This window comes from Amblyomma americanum, chromosome 5 (genome assembly GCF_052857255.1).
Source record: "Amblyomma americanum isolate KBUSLIRL-KWMA chromosome 5, ASM5285725v1, whole genome shotgun sequence".
Classification (NCBI taxonomy): domain Eukaryota; kingdom Metazoa; phylum Arthropoda; class Arachnida; order Ixodida; family Ixodidae; genus Amblyomma; species Amblyomma americanum.
In genome coordinates this window covers 136114049-136129455 of record NC_135501.1, presented here as the reverse complement: position 1 = coordinate 136129455, position 15407 = coordinate 136114049, and the positions used below count along the sequence as shown (strand labels likewise).

Here is a 15407-nt window from a genome sequence, read left to right as displayed (position 1 = left end):
TGCAGTACTGTTGCTTATATGCAATGAAAAACTGCATAGAAGCTTGTCACAAAACAAAAATTCGTAACTTACATGAGTTGGAGAAGGCGCTTTCTTGCAGTCAATATCTTGCAACTTGAGGAGCAACTTTGGTGCTTCACCTTCGACTGACGCTCTTTTTGGAGGCCGTACCAAGTTGTTGACACTCAGCATACGGTAGATAAACAAGAACTGCTGGATAGTTGGTTGACCTCCATCTCCGGCCACATGTCTAGCTATGCCAAAAAATCGCTAGAAAAAAGAGGACATAAACATGCATTCATTCGTCGCTAGGCACTTTATAAGCATTAAACATGTAATAGCTCTAAGAATGTGGCAGCGAGCACAAGAGGCAACCTGAATAGGACATTACATTTTCTGACAGGCATACCTTTCTGGCTTACCTCTAAGGGGTCCTGTCCAATAGTTCCTACGAGAACGTAACGGAAGCCAGCAGTGAGGAGACGTTCTATAAGGGACACAGTGCTATGCAATGTTATTCTGAGAGCAGCACAAGTTGGCTTGCTTAAGAAGAAAATTTGTTGCTGTTTTGGCAAAGATTTGATTGATATAAGCAGACCAAGCATCGAGCCATGCAATGTTGTCTTTCAGAGTCTGAAAACAAAAAGTTTTTTCTTTGCATAATGCACAAAATTTTTTCTTAATATAGCCAATTACTAATAGCAAAGAACCGTAATTATACTACTCACTGCAATATGTTCAGTTTCTTTGAACAGAACCTGCTCTGTGCACTTAGTGTTCAGGCAGTCAAATAAATTGTTCATGCGCCTTGTGAAATGAGCAGTGTCTATGGATCCATGAAGCTTCTTGCAGTTCTCTTGTTTGCTGTAGAATTCCATGGCTGAAGCTGTACTTTCACTCAGCAACTGAAAAGTAAGAAATATACTATAAGGCTCATTAACCACAAATGAAAGCATCCTGTAACCAGCACGTAAACATACCTGAGCTGCAAGCTTCACACTCATTTTCTGAAATGGATTCGGAAATATATGAGCTTTTGTGAGTTTTGGGACAGCACGTAGCCCAGACTGCTGCTCCTCATATTCCAGCAAGGCCGAGTAGTAAGAATGACAGACTTCTTTGTCACCAGGCAGCTGTTCAAAAAAGTATTTCGTATGCACTTAAATATGTGTGGCGGATCAATCACAGCATAAATGGTTCTCCCGGGATCACATGGATGTTGAAAAGAGGTCTGCAGTCCATTGATTTCTCCACTGACACCTAAAGAAAATTGCCATATGTGTGATGTACAATTCGCAAATTTAATACCACTAATACGTCTTATACAGTAAAATATTTGCCTAGTGAGCTCAAAGCTGACCTATTAGATGCGGAATTGTCACAAGTGACTGCATCTATAACCACTCCAGCGTTACAAAGGTGAACAATACACTCCAACAAGAGTTTTGCAAGGACTGTGCCTGGAGCAGCACCAGACTCACAGAACACACCAACGGTCTGTGACCAACCGCCAAGGAATGGCCGAAACACAAACACCAAAACGTGATCGCCATCCTTGAAGTGATCAGATTCCCTGGTGTATTCACCGAAATCAACTTTACCCAGAAGCCTCATGTCACTTTCTCGTAGGTGAACACTCTTCCTCACGCTCATTTCATCAAACATCAAAACTCCTGAAAGTGAAGAAAATATACAGAGTGAATTGTCAGGAAATACAAATTAGTCACCATTTTAAACCTTAATTAATAAAAGCACACCTCGACGTTCCCTTTCAGGCAGACCTTGTAGCTTTTCCCTCAAAATATGAAACAAATTGTTGTCAAATCCACTCTGCTTTTAGATTCTTCAAATAAGTGTACAACGTGCGAGGATGTGGCAGGGGAAGAAACCCATTTTCATGAAGAAATATGTACACCGATGTCGATTTTATCTTCAGCAGCATGCAGTCATGAAGCCATTCCTTCTTGTACCTGTTGGAAAAGTTTTCTTTTTTTTTTCGTAGCGAAGCAGGCAAAATGTACAAATCTCAATAAATAAAACGCTGAGTAATGTGCCTATCTATTTGAAGCTTACCGTACTGCTTTTGGCGACTTCACGTTCACTTTCATTAAACACTGATCAAAAATTAACTTTTCATGCTTTGACAGCTTGCGCAAATTTAGTTCAGTTTTTCGGTGTTTCGCCTCTTGAGCTGCCACCCTGGCGAGCTTCAGTTGGCAGCGCTGAAGTCGTTGCTCCAAGCAGCGGATATGTGCCTTCAATTTTTTTAGCTGCGAGAAGCTGCATACAGCTCCCTCCGTTTGACAGGCGGCATCTACACGTCCGTTTCCGTTCACCTCAGTGCCTACGTAAAAGCAAGAAGGGAAAACTTCACTCATAGATCTCCCGTGGCAAGCAACAAGGCACACGCATGTCTACTTTCATTACCTGCGTCAGTCTCCGTTGCATCTGTGCCCGTCGAACTCGAGCACATCGTCGCTGCAGCGCCAGAGTTCTCCAGATCAGCTGACGGTTCTCGGCAACGCTTGGTAACCTTGAGCTGCCGAGGCGAGTGAGTTCTGCGCTTTTTCGGATTTGACAAATACGCAGGGAGGCCTTCGAAAATCCTCGGCACGGCATCCGGCGAAAGTTTTGGCACATCGCGCTGCGACGTTACAACCACGCCATCAACTACCCATTGATCTGCACGCACAATGTCACTCGCATCGAAGTGCTTTTCACAGACACGCACATGCGGGGAGTCAAAACTGAAGCCAGAAGTTTCTTGGCATGGTATGGCGCGCTTCCATTTTACCCGCCGGTCGCTGTCACTGGGCAGGCAGAACATCAACACTTTTTCTTCGTTTCCCCAGTACCCGGAGCGGCATCCAGGTACGCAACAAGTACGCGGCATCCTGACCTGACTTTCAGGCACACCCAGGGCACATTTTCATAAGACACAGCACAGGGAGAAGCCGAAAACTGTGAGCACACATGCCACGCGATTCCGGACTGACAGCAGCTGCCGCCTTCGGTCGCCGCCGCCGCGATGCCCCTCCGCTGCACGCAGCGCTGCACTGCGGCCGCTGCTGGCAGCGCACAAAGCTCTCCCATAGCGTGACGGCGAAGTTTTTGACCAGTAGAAGTATTGAGCGACTCTGGTATAGGTAATATATGCACTGGTGCACCCGCCGGCCGCCATGTTTCAGGTGCAGGTAGCAGACGAACTCCTGCTCCGCAAGCATGTTTTCCTCGCGCGTGGTATTCAGACTGCCGTTTTGGAATCCACGTGCACCGGAGATTCGGCCGGTAGTCGCTCGGCGCGATAGCCGCGCGTAACTACGCCGTAAACGAACGCCACTTCGATTGGGCAGCTGCGCTAGTTAGCGCTGCTCGAGCCGGCCGAGGAAACAGGCGCCGCGACGAAACTTGGTTGCGGACTTGGTTTCCGTCGATTCTGGGATAGAAGCTCAGATAGGGGTCAATGGCAGCTTTCTCACTTTGTACAGCCACGTGTGTGAATTTTCTAGTGATATCTCAATTGGTAATTGGATGTTGTTGTACAGCTACTGTCCAACCACCTTCACAGTGTGGATTGGAGCCACAATTTTTTTCTCCACGGCGATGCCGTCGGCTTAGTCGTAGTATGTCATAACCAAAAACTGCTGCATTGAACCCATTGAAAGCTTTATTCACGTGGACCTGAGAATTAACGCTCTCGATTGATTGCTTTGATTGCCCAGATGATCCAGATGTGCCCAACAGTGGGAGCTTTAAAGGATGGGAAGATAACGGGATGCAGGAGAGTCGAAATCTGGGCTAGTTGGTACATTCTTTTAAACCAACCCCAGTCAAAAAGAATGAATGACAAGATGAAAGCCACAAAATGAAGAGAGACTTACAACAGCTTTACCTCCCCCAGCAAGGCAAGCAGCAGATACGTTAGTTTGTGTGGCTTTCTCTCCTCTTTTTCTTCGTCCTTTTTGGCTGGTGTTCATTCTAAACGAAGGGGGTGGCAGCAGTACGGATATTGCAGTCTTATTGTCTTAGAGTAGAGAAAATTGATGGTCTGGAAATTTTGTGCGTTTTTTGCATTTTTATTGTTTTATAGTCCCATGAAGGGGTTCATTTGTTTTTCTTTTATTTCTCTAGGGAGAGCCATTGTTCTTTGGAGCAAAGCTTACCAGAGCTGAAAGTTACCTTCTGGTGATGGCACACAGCTTGCGTCATGGTTGCTCTAAGGAAGCAACTGAGAGCTTGGTGCAGCTCATTGAAGCCCACCTGCCTACTGAAACACTGTACCCAACATCAAAGTATTCTTTCTTTCGGCAGTTTTGTGGTGCAGAAGCACAGCATGTTAGACACTTCTTTTGCGATGTGTGTATGGCATATATAGGAGAAATAACTGAAGAAAAGGTCTCCTGCCAGCAATGCAAGAGTGAACACACCTTAGACGGCCTTGTGAAGTCGTCATCATTTTTCTTCATCCTTGATGTTGAAGCCCAGCTGCGTGACATACTGCAGTCTGGCATTCTACAAAATCGTTATGGAGCCATGTCCTATGATGTGGAGGACATTACTCAGAGCGTGGACTACAATAAGTTGCCTTTAGCTCCAGGTGATGTGACCTTCACACTAAATACAGATGGCATGCCCCTTTTCCAGAGCTCAAAGGTATCCATGTGGCCAATTTTTTTAATGATAAATGAATTGCCTTATAAACAGCATATTCAAAGTTTACTTCTTGCAGGCTTGTGGCTAGGTCCAAAAAAGCCTGTCATGAACTCTTTTTTGCTTCCCCTTGTAAAGATGTTGAATAGCCTTTCAACTAACGGACTGACATGGCGTGATGACAACGGGGACATGCACGTGACAAAAGCATATCCTGGCCCTTTTGCTGTTGACACCGTTGCAAGATGCGAGATAATGAACACCATGCAATTCAATGGGGCTAATGGATGTGCATGGTGCGAGGATACAGGCATCATCGTTTCAAAGGGCAATGGGTTTTGCCGTGTTTATCCACAATCTGCCTCAGAAGGAAAGTTGAGAACTCCAGAATCATTCACTGCGCATGCCAACAAAGCCAGGACAAAGAAAACTCCTAGTTGTGGTATCAAAGGTCCGTCTGTGCTTTCCCTGCTTGCATTTTTCACTCTTGTGTCAAGAGTGGACTACATGCACGCAGTTTGCTTAGGCTTTGCGCGAATGACCATGTTTATGTGGCTCAACTCTAAACGATGTAAAAAGTCTCCATTCCGTCGTCGTCTGGCTAGTGCTGACAGCTGTCTTTCAGGCCTCACCCCACTTTGGGAAATGTCGAGACTGCCAAGGTCTTTATATGACATTAAGGACTGGAAGGCTGCAGACTGGCGCAGTTGGCTACTTTTCTATTCACCGATTGTTCTAAAAGATCGCATTCCTGAAAGAGAGTACTGCCATTGGTTGAAGTTCGTAGGTATGATGCACTACCTCCTTGGACCTTCTGTCTGTATACAACAAGTTTTGAAGCTAAAGAAAGAGATGGCCAAATTCCTTTTAGAGTATAAGGAACTCTATGGCATGGAATACATGAGCTACAACTCTCACCTCATACACCTTGTGGAAAGTGTTGTGAACTGGGGTCCCCTGTGGGGGTATTCACTTTTTCCATTTGAGTCCATGAATGGAAAGCTGGGAAGACTGGTAAATGGCACTCGATATGCACACCTTCAGGTGATTCAGAAGTTTAGCATGCTTCAAATGCTGTCGAAGTTGTGGTCGTTAAATACTATAACAGAAAATAAGGACCGGAAACATTCCCTCTTTAAATCTTTGGTCAAAGGCTATGGTCTTTGAAAGAATGCTGTGAAAAAAGGAGTTGTTTTGCTTTTGGGTAAAGGCCAACCTAGTGAAAAAGATACAGTTTCAGAAAATGTTGATTGGGCCCTTCATGTTTTTTTTGTACAGCAAGGCTAGACAAATCTCGCTGAAAAAATTCATATGTGTATGCCAATGGACTTTTTGGCCACATTGTCAAAATTATTTGTGAAGGCAGCTCATGCAGAACAGGCAGTGAGAAAGTGAGTGTTTGCATCAATATTTTTGACACAAAGCAGCAGTTGCTTGTGGGTCTTCCTCTGGACAACGTTTTGAATTTTGTAGAAGTGGAATCCACTACTCACAGTTGTGTTGTGAATGCCGCAAAAATTATCAAGTGTATCTGCTTGGATGGCACAAACTATATGTTCCTGTGTCCACTGCATGAGAGATTCCTTCTTGAGGCTGTGTAATGTCAGTAGGCCTTATGTGGCAACAATCGTAGAGCCACAACCAGGACAAACTAATGTTGGCTGCACAAATAGTGAATTTCACACTCATGCGTTTTTGTTCCTTTTGAATATTGACATTGTTAAATTGATTTGTTCTCTTGACGTTTGTGTATTACTTGTATGTGTGTAACTGCATGATTTTGCACCTTTTTTCTGAAAGGTATATATGATTTCTATATTATACATGTTTCTTTTTTTTGCAATATAGGCATGTGTAATTAGTTGAGCAAAAAAATGTTCGTGAATTTTGCATTTATTTTCTGTTTTTTTTTTATAGTATGGTTGTGTTTTTTATTTTTGCTATCTACATTTTACCTGTAGTTATTGATTCTATAAGATGTCAACATTTGGTCAACGAAATGGCAATGCTTATTTTTGTAAGGGAAGACAAGCTCTGTGCAGTGCGGTCGTACAGTCGACGCAGGTCTGCACCATTGCAGGCTCTTGCCGCAGGCACATGCATGTCGCTGCACTTGGGGTCCGTGCTCGTCACAACTGGCCGATGTCCGGACTTTAAAAGATCCCCGAAGAAGAAGTTCCACTCTTCTTTCGTTGGAGCAGGGGCCTTAGTACACTCGGTCACGCTGGGCGCACAAACTGAAGTGCTTTCACAGTTGAGCCGACGAAATCCATGGCAGCAATGGGCCACACTTCCACTTTTCGTACGTGGGCTGGAAGCCAGGCATTCACGCTGTCGGTGCAAGAACGCTCTTGCCGAGCACGCACACTGTACTCGATGAAGAAAAGAATGACAGGAATATGAGCGCAGGCCTCGCCGTTCCCTGCCATTCAAGTGCAGTGCACTTGAATGGCACGAAAGGCAATTTACAACTATCAAAAGCTGGGTTGGTGTTGGATGATTATTAGATCCACAGGACTGCCTTACGATGCCAAAGAAGTTCTTCAGTGGGTCTTGGCTTAAACAAGACGCCATGAAATGCTTGAAGCCTTGTGTGCTTAAGTAGTACAACAATGCGAGGGTGCAAAAAAGTGTGACCTTAAGGCCAACTGCCGCTGACAGACTCGGGAATCCTGCTCCATTTGCACGCACTTCCCCGCGTGATAGAACCTGAACGAAGTCTTTAATTATCTTTGCACTGTTAGAGCCTTGACGCAGTGCTTGTGCTGTAAAACGGGATGTCATGGTCCTGATGAGACAGTTGACAGTTCTGAAACAGAATAAATAGACTTTAGCACACAAATGGGAAGAACAAATTATGTTGGTGTTGCAATGCAGCATTAGAGGAGCAAAGGACAGTTTTGCAGAAAAGTAAGTGAACAGAGCGCATGCTATCGCGTTTTATTACGGCCTCACTGTACGTGTGGTCATAAAGTAACTAATAACATGGGGTGCGAAAAGCATCACTTCAAGCTTATTTTTCTTGTCCTAGTCCCACATTTTCCATAATGATGTTTTCCATAGCGCTTACGACCGTAATTATGCTCAGCACGCTGAACTGGCACACACCCATCCACTGAATACAAAAGATGAGGGCGAACGAAATATAAACGCCCAACATGTGCCAGCCATGCAAAACTTTCAATGCGCGCTTACCAGTCTTGTGGCGCTCCCGCTTTTGTTTAGCGATTGCTTCTTTCCATCTCTGCTTTAGGTCCATCCAACATTTCTTCAACTGTAAATGATCACGGCGCGAATCCCATGGTTGAAATTGCAAATTTTTGCAATTTCTATCCACGTTGCTTTTTTTTTTGCCAACCACGAGACGTCGGTCTTCTTGTACTCATCATGGCACTTAGTTCTCAGGATGTCTAGACAAACTATGATCATAACTTTGAAGAGAATGATTGTGCAGCCAATTCTCTGGGATCTGTGTCAGCATACTATTTATGTTTGTGAATCTATAGGTGATGACGCAGCCATACTTTAGTTTTGGTCTAATCTACCATATGAAATCTTATCTAAATAACCTGTTAATCATTACAAAGAAGTGAAGTTTGGGGTGTTTTGTGTGGTATAAACAACTAATGCTTTCTATCATGAAACAGAAATTTGGAAAAATTCCTGATATAACAAGACAGATTACTAATTTCCTCAGTTACAGCATTTATTCTAATATTCCTTAGCTCAAGTTAAGCTGGGCTAGACGAGGCTGATGAGGTGTCATAATATTATATCATTTGCCATTGAATATAGAAAATGCTTATGTCCCAAGAAATAGTTCAGTAGGATAGGCATCCATGCAAGCCAGGGATGCATGCAAGTAATTTGATACTACTATTCTGAAATCCACTGCAAGCAGACTGCATACAATGGTCTTTTAAACTTGTAGCATGACCTGATGCAGGTGCATGTATGCAGAATCTGTGGTACAATTGTGAGAAACAATTTCATACTGCAGAGTAAGTGTTACCTAGTTCAATATCAAAAAACAGCTGTCACGTCAGTTTGATGTTTTAATGCTCTTTGCAGGAGATATACAGCGGGGAACGGGGCAGCATTCAGACTGCCAAGCAGGCGCAGTGCAGCCACTCAAGAAAAGAGGAAGCAATTGTAGCCAGGAGGCTCGAAGGATCAGAGATTTTAAAGACTACTTCTATAAAGAAGGTCAACTCAGCTGGCAGTGGCGACTGGTGTCATAGTTGTGGTATTGTATTCTGTAGTTATGTTTGTATAAACTAGGTGGCGCTAGGCATGCGCCCTATCTGGTCAGCTGACTCGCACATCTGTATATATATTCATCATTGAACTGGAATAAGAGAGTTGGTCGAGGTATGTAGGTGGCGGGTGCTTGACGTGGTGGTGCTCCGGCTGCTCCGGGCAGTCGGACCGGGCAGTTCCCCAACGGTACGGGATACAACAGTTGGCGACGAGTGGTGAAGTAACCGAACGCGGAAGCAATGAGCCTGCATCAACCGCCCGAGTTCCTGCCGACGCCCGGGAAGCCCGCCATTCCTTGGACGCAGTGGCACCGCCTTTTCAAGAACTATCTCCTGGCGTCCGGGAGCGACGCTCACCCACCTGCGCGCCGTAAAGCTTTGCTGCTACACTGTTTGGGTGTGGAAGGCCAACGCTTGTACTACGCGTTGCCGGAGGAGAAATCGTCGACGCCGCCTACAGAAGGAAAGGAAGGAAGCGGTACGAGCGACGAGTACGATGCAGCGGTGGCTACGTTGGACGCTTACTTCACTTCTAAAACGAACGTCGTCGTGGAGCGGCATCGGTTCGGACAACGCACCCAACTGCCCGGGGAGACTGCAACAGCGTTCGTCACGGCGTTGCGTGAGCTGGCATTAAGTTGCGACTTCGGTAAGCAGGCTGACGATTTTATTCGTGACCAACTTGTAGCGAAAACGTGCAACCCTGTTCTTCGGGAACGCTTACTGCTTGAAGGCACTTCGCTCACTCTTGAACGCGCACTGGCTATTGCAAACAGTATCGAAGAAGCCACGAAATACTCACTTGAGCTGCAGTCATCGGCTGCGAGCGTTCAAAAGGTCGAAAAACATCGGATGCCATGCCGCTCAGAAACGCAGTTACCGCGTTCGCAGCAGCCGAAGTCCTGTTTCCGTTGCGGGTCTTCAGGGCATCTTGCAGATTCCAAGACATGCAAGGCGCGGGGTAAAACTTGCAGCAAATGTGGCAAACGAGGACATTTTCAGCGTGTCTGTAGAAGCGGCATGCCTGACGAAAGGGCCCTTGCTGTCCGAGAAGTCGACACCTGCAGTGCATCCGGCGATCTCAACGTGTTGCTTCTCGACCGGCAGTGCAAAGGAGGGATACACACAGAAGTCTTCGTACAAGATGTTCCTATACGTTTCCTCGTAGACACGGGTTCTGCTGTCTCCATTCTGTCGAACGCCACGTATTCAAGGTTGAAACGCTTCCCTTTGCAGCCAACATCAGCGTCACTCTACGATTTCTCTCGCCGCAGAATAACCATCGAGGGGTGTTTCACGGCGCCAGTCATCTTCCAGGATCGGCAGGCCGACATTCTCTTCTACGTCGTCAAGGACGGTACTGACATTCTCGGCATCGACGCTGTCGAAACGCTGCGTCTGCAAATCAACGGTACGTCATTGCAATGCACCCATATTACGCAAGCGCCAGAAGGCCTTGACCGTGAGTGAACTGTTTTGCCAGTTTCCGCACTTGTTTGATGGCAAGTTAGGGCTTGCAACAAATTTTGTCCATAAGGTCAAGATAAGAGAAGGAATCACGCCTGTTGTTGCTAAGTTGCGGCGTTTGCCATTTTCAATGCGAGACCGAGTACGCGAAGAGCTGCAGCGCCTTGAGCAAGAAGATGTCATAGAAAAGATTGACACGTCTGAATGGGTGTCTCCAATCGTAGTAGTAGCAAAGAAAAACGGCAAGATAAGAATTTGTGTCGATCTGCGCGAACCAAACAAAGCGATTGTCGTTGACAAATTTCCACTGCCGCACACGGAAGAAATATTGCACAAACTTCATGGCGCAAATTACTTTTCAAAGATTGATTTAGCAGCTGCATATCACCAAGTTCTGCTAAGCCCTGAAAGCAGGGAACTGACTACCTTCATAACCGATAGTGGACTGTACAGATTCAAGCGCGTCTGTTTCGGTCTTGCATCAGCACCGTCTGCGTTTCAGAAAATGATGGCCACTATTTTGCAGAACTGCAAAAACAATTTGTGCTACATAGATGATGTCATTGTGTACGGAAGCACACGTGAAGAGCACTTCAAGAATTTGAAACAAGTTCTGCACTTGATTGCAAAGGCTGGATTGAAGTTGAATGACAAATGCATTTTTAATGTGCAAGAAGTCGACTTCCTTGGTCACAGGATCAGTCACAAGGGAATACGCCCTTTACAAAGTAACATTTATGCCATCAAGGCTGTGCCAGCCCCAACAAATGTCGGTACTCTGCGCTCATTCTTGGGCATGGTAGGCTACTACGCCAAATTTATACCTGACTATGCGGTGGTTGTCGAGCCTCTTCGAGAGTTGCTACGTAAGAATGCCACATTCACATGGAACCCTGCAAGACAAGCTTGTTTCGAGCAACTGAAATGTTCCCTGGCCACAAGATGTTTACAGCTATTTGATCCTGCGGGTGACATTATTGTCACTACGGATGCCTCATCCATTGGCTTGGGAGCAGTGTTGCAACAGACAAGGAATGATGAACTGGTGACGATTGCTTTTGCTTCTCGCAGGCTTACTTCACAGGAACAGAAGTATTCTGTAGGGGAATTGGAAGCCCTTGCTTGCTTGTGGGCATGCGAATATTGGAGAGTGTACCTTTGGGGTCGTTCATTCATATTACGCACCGATCACCAGGCTCTGGTCACACTCCTTAGTACAAAGGGAGTAGGTCGCCGACCGTTCCGGATTGCGAGGTGGCACGCCAGGCTGTTGGCATACAACTTCACGATTGAATTTCACAAGGGTGACAAGAATACTGTTGCTGATGCTCTTTCAAGGATGCCCCTTCCAGGTCGTGTGGAGGAAGAGGAAGAAGAGACTGTTTGTGTTGTCTCAACATGCATTACTCATGAAGAGTTTGTCATTGAAACGATGCAGGACCCGTTGCTGCAGCAGGTTATAAAGTGGGTGACATCGGCATGGCCCGCAGTGAAGATGTTGCCTGCCGAAGCAGTTCCGTTCTACCGGGTGCAAACTGAGCTCTCAGTCGTTGGAGACCTCCTGCTTCGTGGTGACAAATTTGTGGTACCTTCGTCCCTCGTAGCACGGCTTCTTGACGCAGCCCACGAGTCTCATCCGGGAATAACGAGGACAAAGCAGCGACTACGTGAGCAATACTGGTGGCCTGCTATGTGCAAGCAAGTAGAACAATTCATTGCATCCTGCGCGGTATGCCAATCTGTTGACAAGTCTGCAAAACCCGTGACACCACCTCTGCAGCCAGTTGCATTCCCATCTGCACCATGGCAGAAGCTAGGCATCGATATTGTGGGCCCTTTTTCCGAAGTGCCTGCAGATTGCCGTTTTGCCATTACAGCCATCGATTACTACAGCAAGTGGCCTGAGGTTTGTTTCTCAGCAAGGGTGACAACTGCAACAGTCATCTCCTTTCTGCGAAGCATCTTCAGCAGGGAAGGATATCCAGACGAGATTGTGAGTGATCATGGTGCTCAGTTTACAGCCTTGGAGTTTGACAGTTTCCTCAAAGAACGTGGCATCGCTCATACGTATTCGGCAGTCTATCATCCGCAAGCTAACGGGCAGGTAGAGAGGTTTAATCGAGTACTCAAAGAGTACGTTCAAGTCTGCGCACAAGAACATCGGCCTTTGAAGGAAGCTATCACCGAATACCTGGGAGTCTACCGTTTCACACCACATGCGACCACAGGAGTGAAGCCTTCCGTCCTTCTTCACGGCCGTCATCCCAGAACAAAACTTGATGTTGTAGGAGCGCCAGGTAAAGAGTTTTTTCAAGATCCGCAGGCAGCGATGAAGTCCATCCACAGCAGAGTAGCACAAAGGCAACAAGCAAGTAAGACTTACACTGACCGTCGACGAGCTGCAAAGTACTCTCCATTAACAACAGGTCAACCGGTGAGAGTCAAGTTGCCTGGTCACGTGCCTAAGGGCGCTCTGAGCTACTCGAGTCCATTCACCATTGTGGATCAATGTGGTCAAGATACCTACAAGCTCAATGATGGCCGCACATGGAATCGGAGTCGGCTGGTACCTTGCCCCCAACCAGTTCCACCACCTACAGTTCCGAAAAGTTGTTCGCCTGAATCAGCAAAACCACTTGGCGAACCACAGCAGGAGAACCACGACCCACCCCAGCAGCCATCTGTTCAGACGCCAGTTGAAAGGGACGTTCCAGGACTGAGGCATTCGACGAGACAAAGAAGACCACCAGTGTGGTTTAAAGACTATGAAAGACATTGAGTGTTTATTGTGTTTTTCCAGTGTTAGTTGCTAACTCTTTTGAGGGGGAATAATGTGGTATTGTATTCTGTAGTTATGTTTGTATAAACTAGGTGGCGCTAGGCATGCACCCTATCTGGTCAGCTGACTCGCACATCTGTATATATATTCATCATTGAACTGGAATAAGAGAGTTGGTCGAGGTATGTAGGTGGCGGGTGCTTGACGTGGTGGTGCTCCGGCTGCTCCGGGCAGTCGGACCGGGCAGTTCCCCAACGGTACGGGATACAACAATAGTATGTTATCATATTTGCTGCAAATCAATTACATTAACATCAGTGTTTGTGCCATTAACGGACAAACTACACTTCACTACAGACTGGTAGACCTGCAACATGGCCAACTGGCGTTGAGGCCCTGTGGTTATTTGCCGCATGGCATGCGCTACAAGTGTGCCAAAGGTGTCGCAGTCATCTTTAGCAGTCAGCCTCTGGCTACTTTCTAATGCCTCTACAGCTGATGTGAGGAGACGTTTGCGTTGGTTTTTCTCTTCATCCTGATTTTTTCTTTTTTCCCCAGCCCTGGTTCGTGAGTTCCTTAGTGCATCCTCCTGGAACTGGGCATCCACACTTCCTGCATGGTTGCCTGTAGCTGCGTCAACACAGCTGGCAGGCGTGGATATCTGTTTAGGTTCCAGAGTGGTTTGAAAGGTTTCTGCAGAATCTACCTGCTGAAATAAAAGGAAAAAAGTCTTCTGTGTATAATCCATTTTCTTATGACCAGTCATCACCAGTCCGGCTCTTAATTGGCGATCGTTTTCTGAAGGCTTGGTATGCCTTGAGTACTTGCACGAAGAATGAGTCGTGCTGCCATGTTAACATTTAGACAGCTGTCAAAAAGATGCCTAATGGGCAGAAGCTGCGTTTTGGCTGCATGTAGGGAGGATACCCTCCTTGAGATGTATTCTTGAGTCTTAAAATGCTGTTCAGGAGCACGACGGATTGTACATTTGCTTGTGCATTTGCTTGAAGTCATGCGAACCATGTATAACACTGTATTCTGCCATATATAGCATTGCAATGTTCAATGCCAACAAAGAATAAATATTTGCAGGAACCAAATCATATTTTAAACCTACCTCAATTCCCTCCTCAGTGTCCATGGTAGAAATGCTGGGCTCCGATGAACACCCACTCGATAAAAAATGTAGCCGTCTGAAGTGCACCCAGCGGGGCTCATAGATTTCGTCAGTGCCGGCACCAGAGCGCTTCTGAATCTTCCTTTTCTCGCGTGTGAAGGTGGTGCGCAAGTTCGTGAATTTGTTCCGTATTTGCAGAACTGAAAGAAAAAGACGTCATGCACACCGCACGGGCACACCGCGTGCAGAAGTGGTAATTCGTTGATAACATTTTATATGCAGGCTGCAATCCCCAGACCCAATAGCGCTGACAGGGTACCGCCGACGTTAGTATCGTCTGCAGTTACGCAACATAACTAAATACGGGAGTGCGAGAGCCAAACGTCGTAAATCGCAGCACAGGCGCATATAATCTCTAGAAATAAAAAGTACCTACCGGTGAACTTGTCGCCAAGTGTGACTGCTTGTGGTACAGCATCCGCCTCGCATTCGGGAGGTGCTGGGTTCAATCCCCAGTGCCGCCGGGTACCCACCGGTTTTTAATGGTACAAGATTTCCCCCGGCCTGGTGCTCAGCTCTTCTGGGTGAGATGCTTGGGAAAAGGGTCTTGACCACAGTTGCTCTGATCGATCAGCGATAAGTTCCGCCATCAACAACGTTAAATCCGCCTTGTGCGGTAGAAGCCCATTTGTGGCTGGCTGGCATTTGCTCTTGGTTTCTGAATGCATCATATGGTCAGAATTTGGCAAAATAGTGGACATGTATACCAGGGAATCGTTTCAAAAAGTTATCCAGGGTTTGTATTGTGAATAAAAATAGCGCAACATGCATAATTGGTTTTGTGATACTGCTGATTACACTAACCAAGAACAGAACAGCAAGGTTCTACTGTATTTCTTTGAAGGGCTGTGATGGTATTAAAGGGTGCCAAGCAAACTAGAAGTGTCAGGAGGAATTTCGTTTACCTGGAAAAATCAGGGAATTGTGAGGGATACCATCAAGAAAGTGGTCAAGTCTGGGAAAAGGACGGACTTGAATTAACGCAGAGGTCTGCTGCAAGTTTTAACAATACTGTGAGTGTCCAGCACATGGTTCGTTCTTATTGGCATGACATATTTTTGCTTCTAACGAGTAT

General features: G+C 46.2%; 1 protein-coding gene across 3 annotated transcripts in view; it reads left to right on the top strand.

Annotated features, from left to right (window-relative positions):
• Positions 1–14274, top strand: part of LOC144132733 (uncharacterized) — a 125962-nt gene extending 111688 nt beyond the window's left edge. The window contains exons 2-3 of one of the 3 annotated variants that reach the window (XR_013314921.1): positions 4132–8890; positions 13714–14274. Coding sequence is in view for 2 of the 3 variants with exons in the window: in XM_077665343.1 (XP_077521469.1) it covers positions 8722–8890; positions 13714–13841 (297 nt within the window). In the remaining variant the exon portion in view is untranslated. The remainder of the gene's footprint in view (positions 1–4131; positions 8891–13713) is intronic. The other 2 variants (XM_077665343.1, XM_077665346.1) reach the window with 2 other exon arrangements.
• Positions 14275–15407: the final 1133 nt, after the last annotated feature.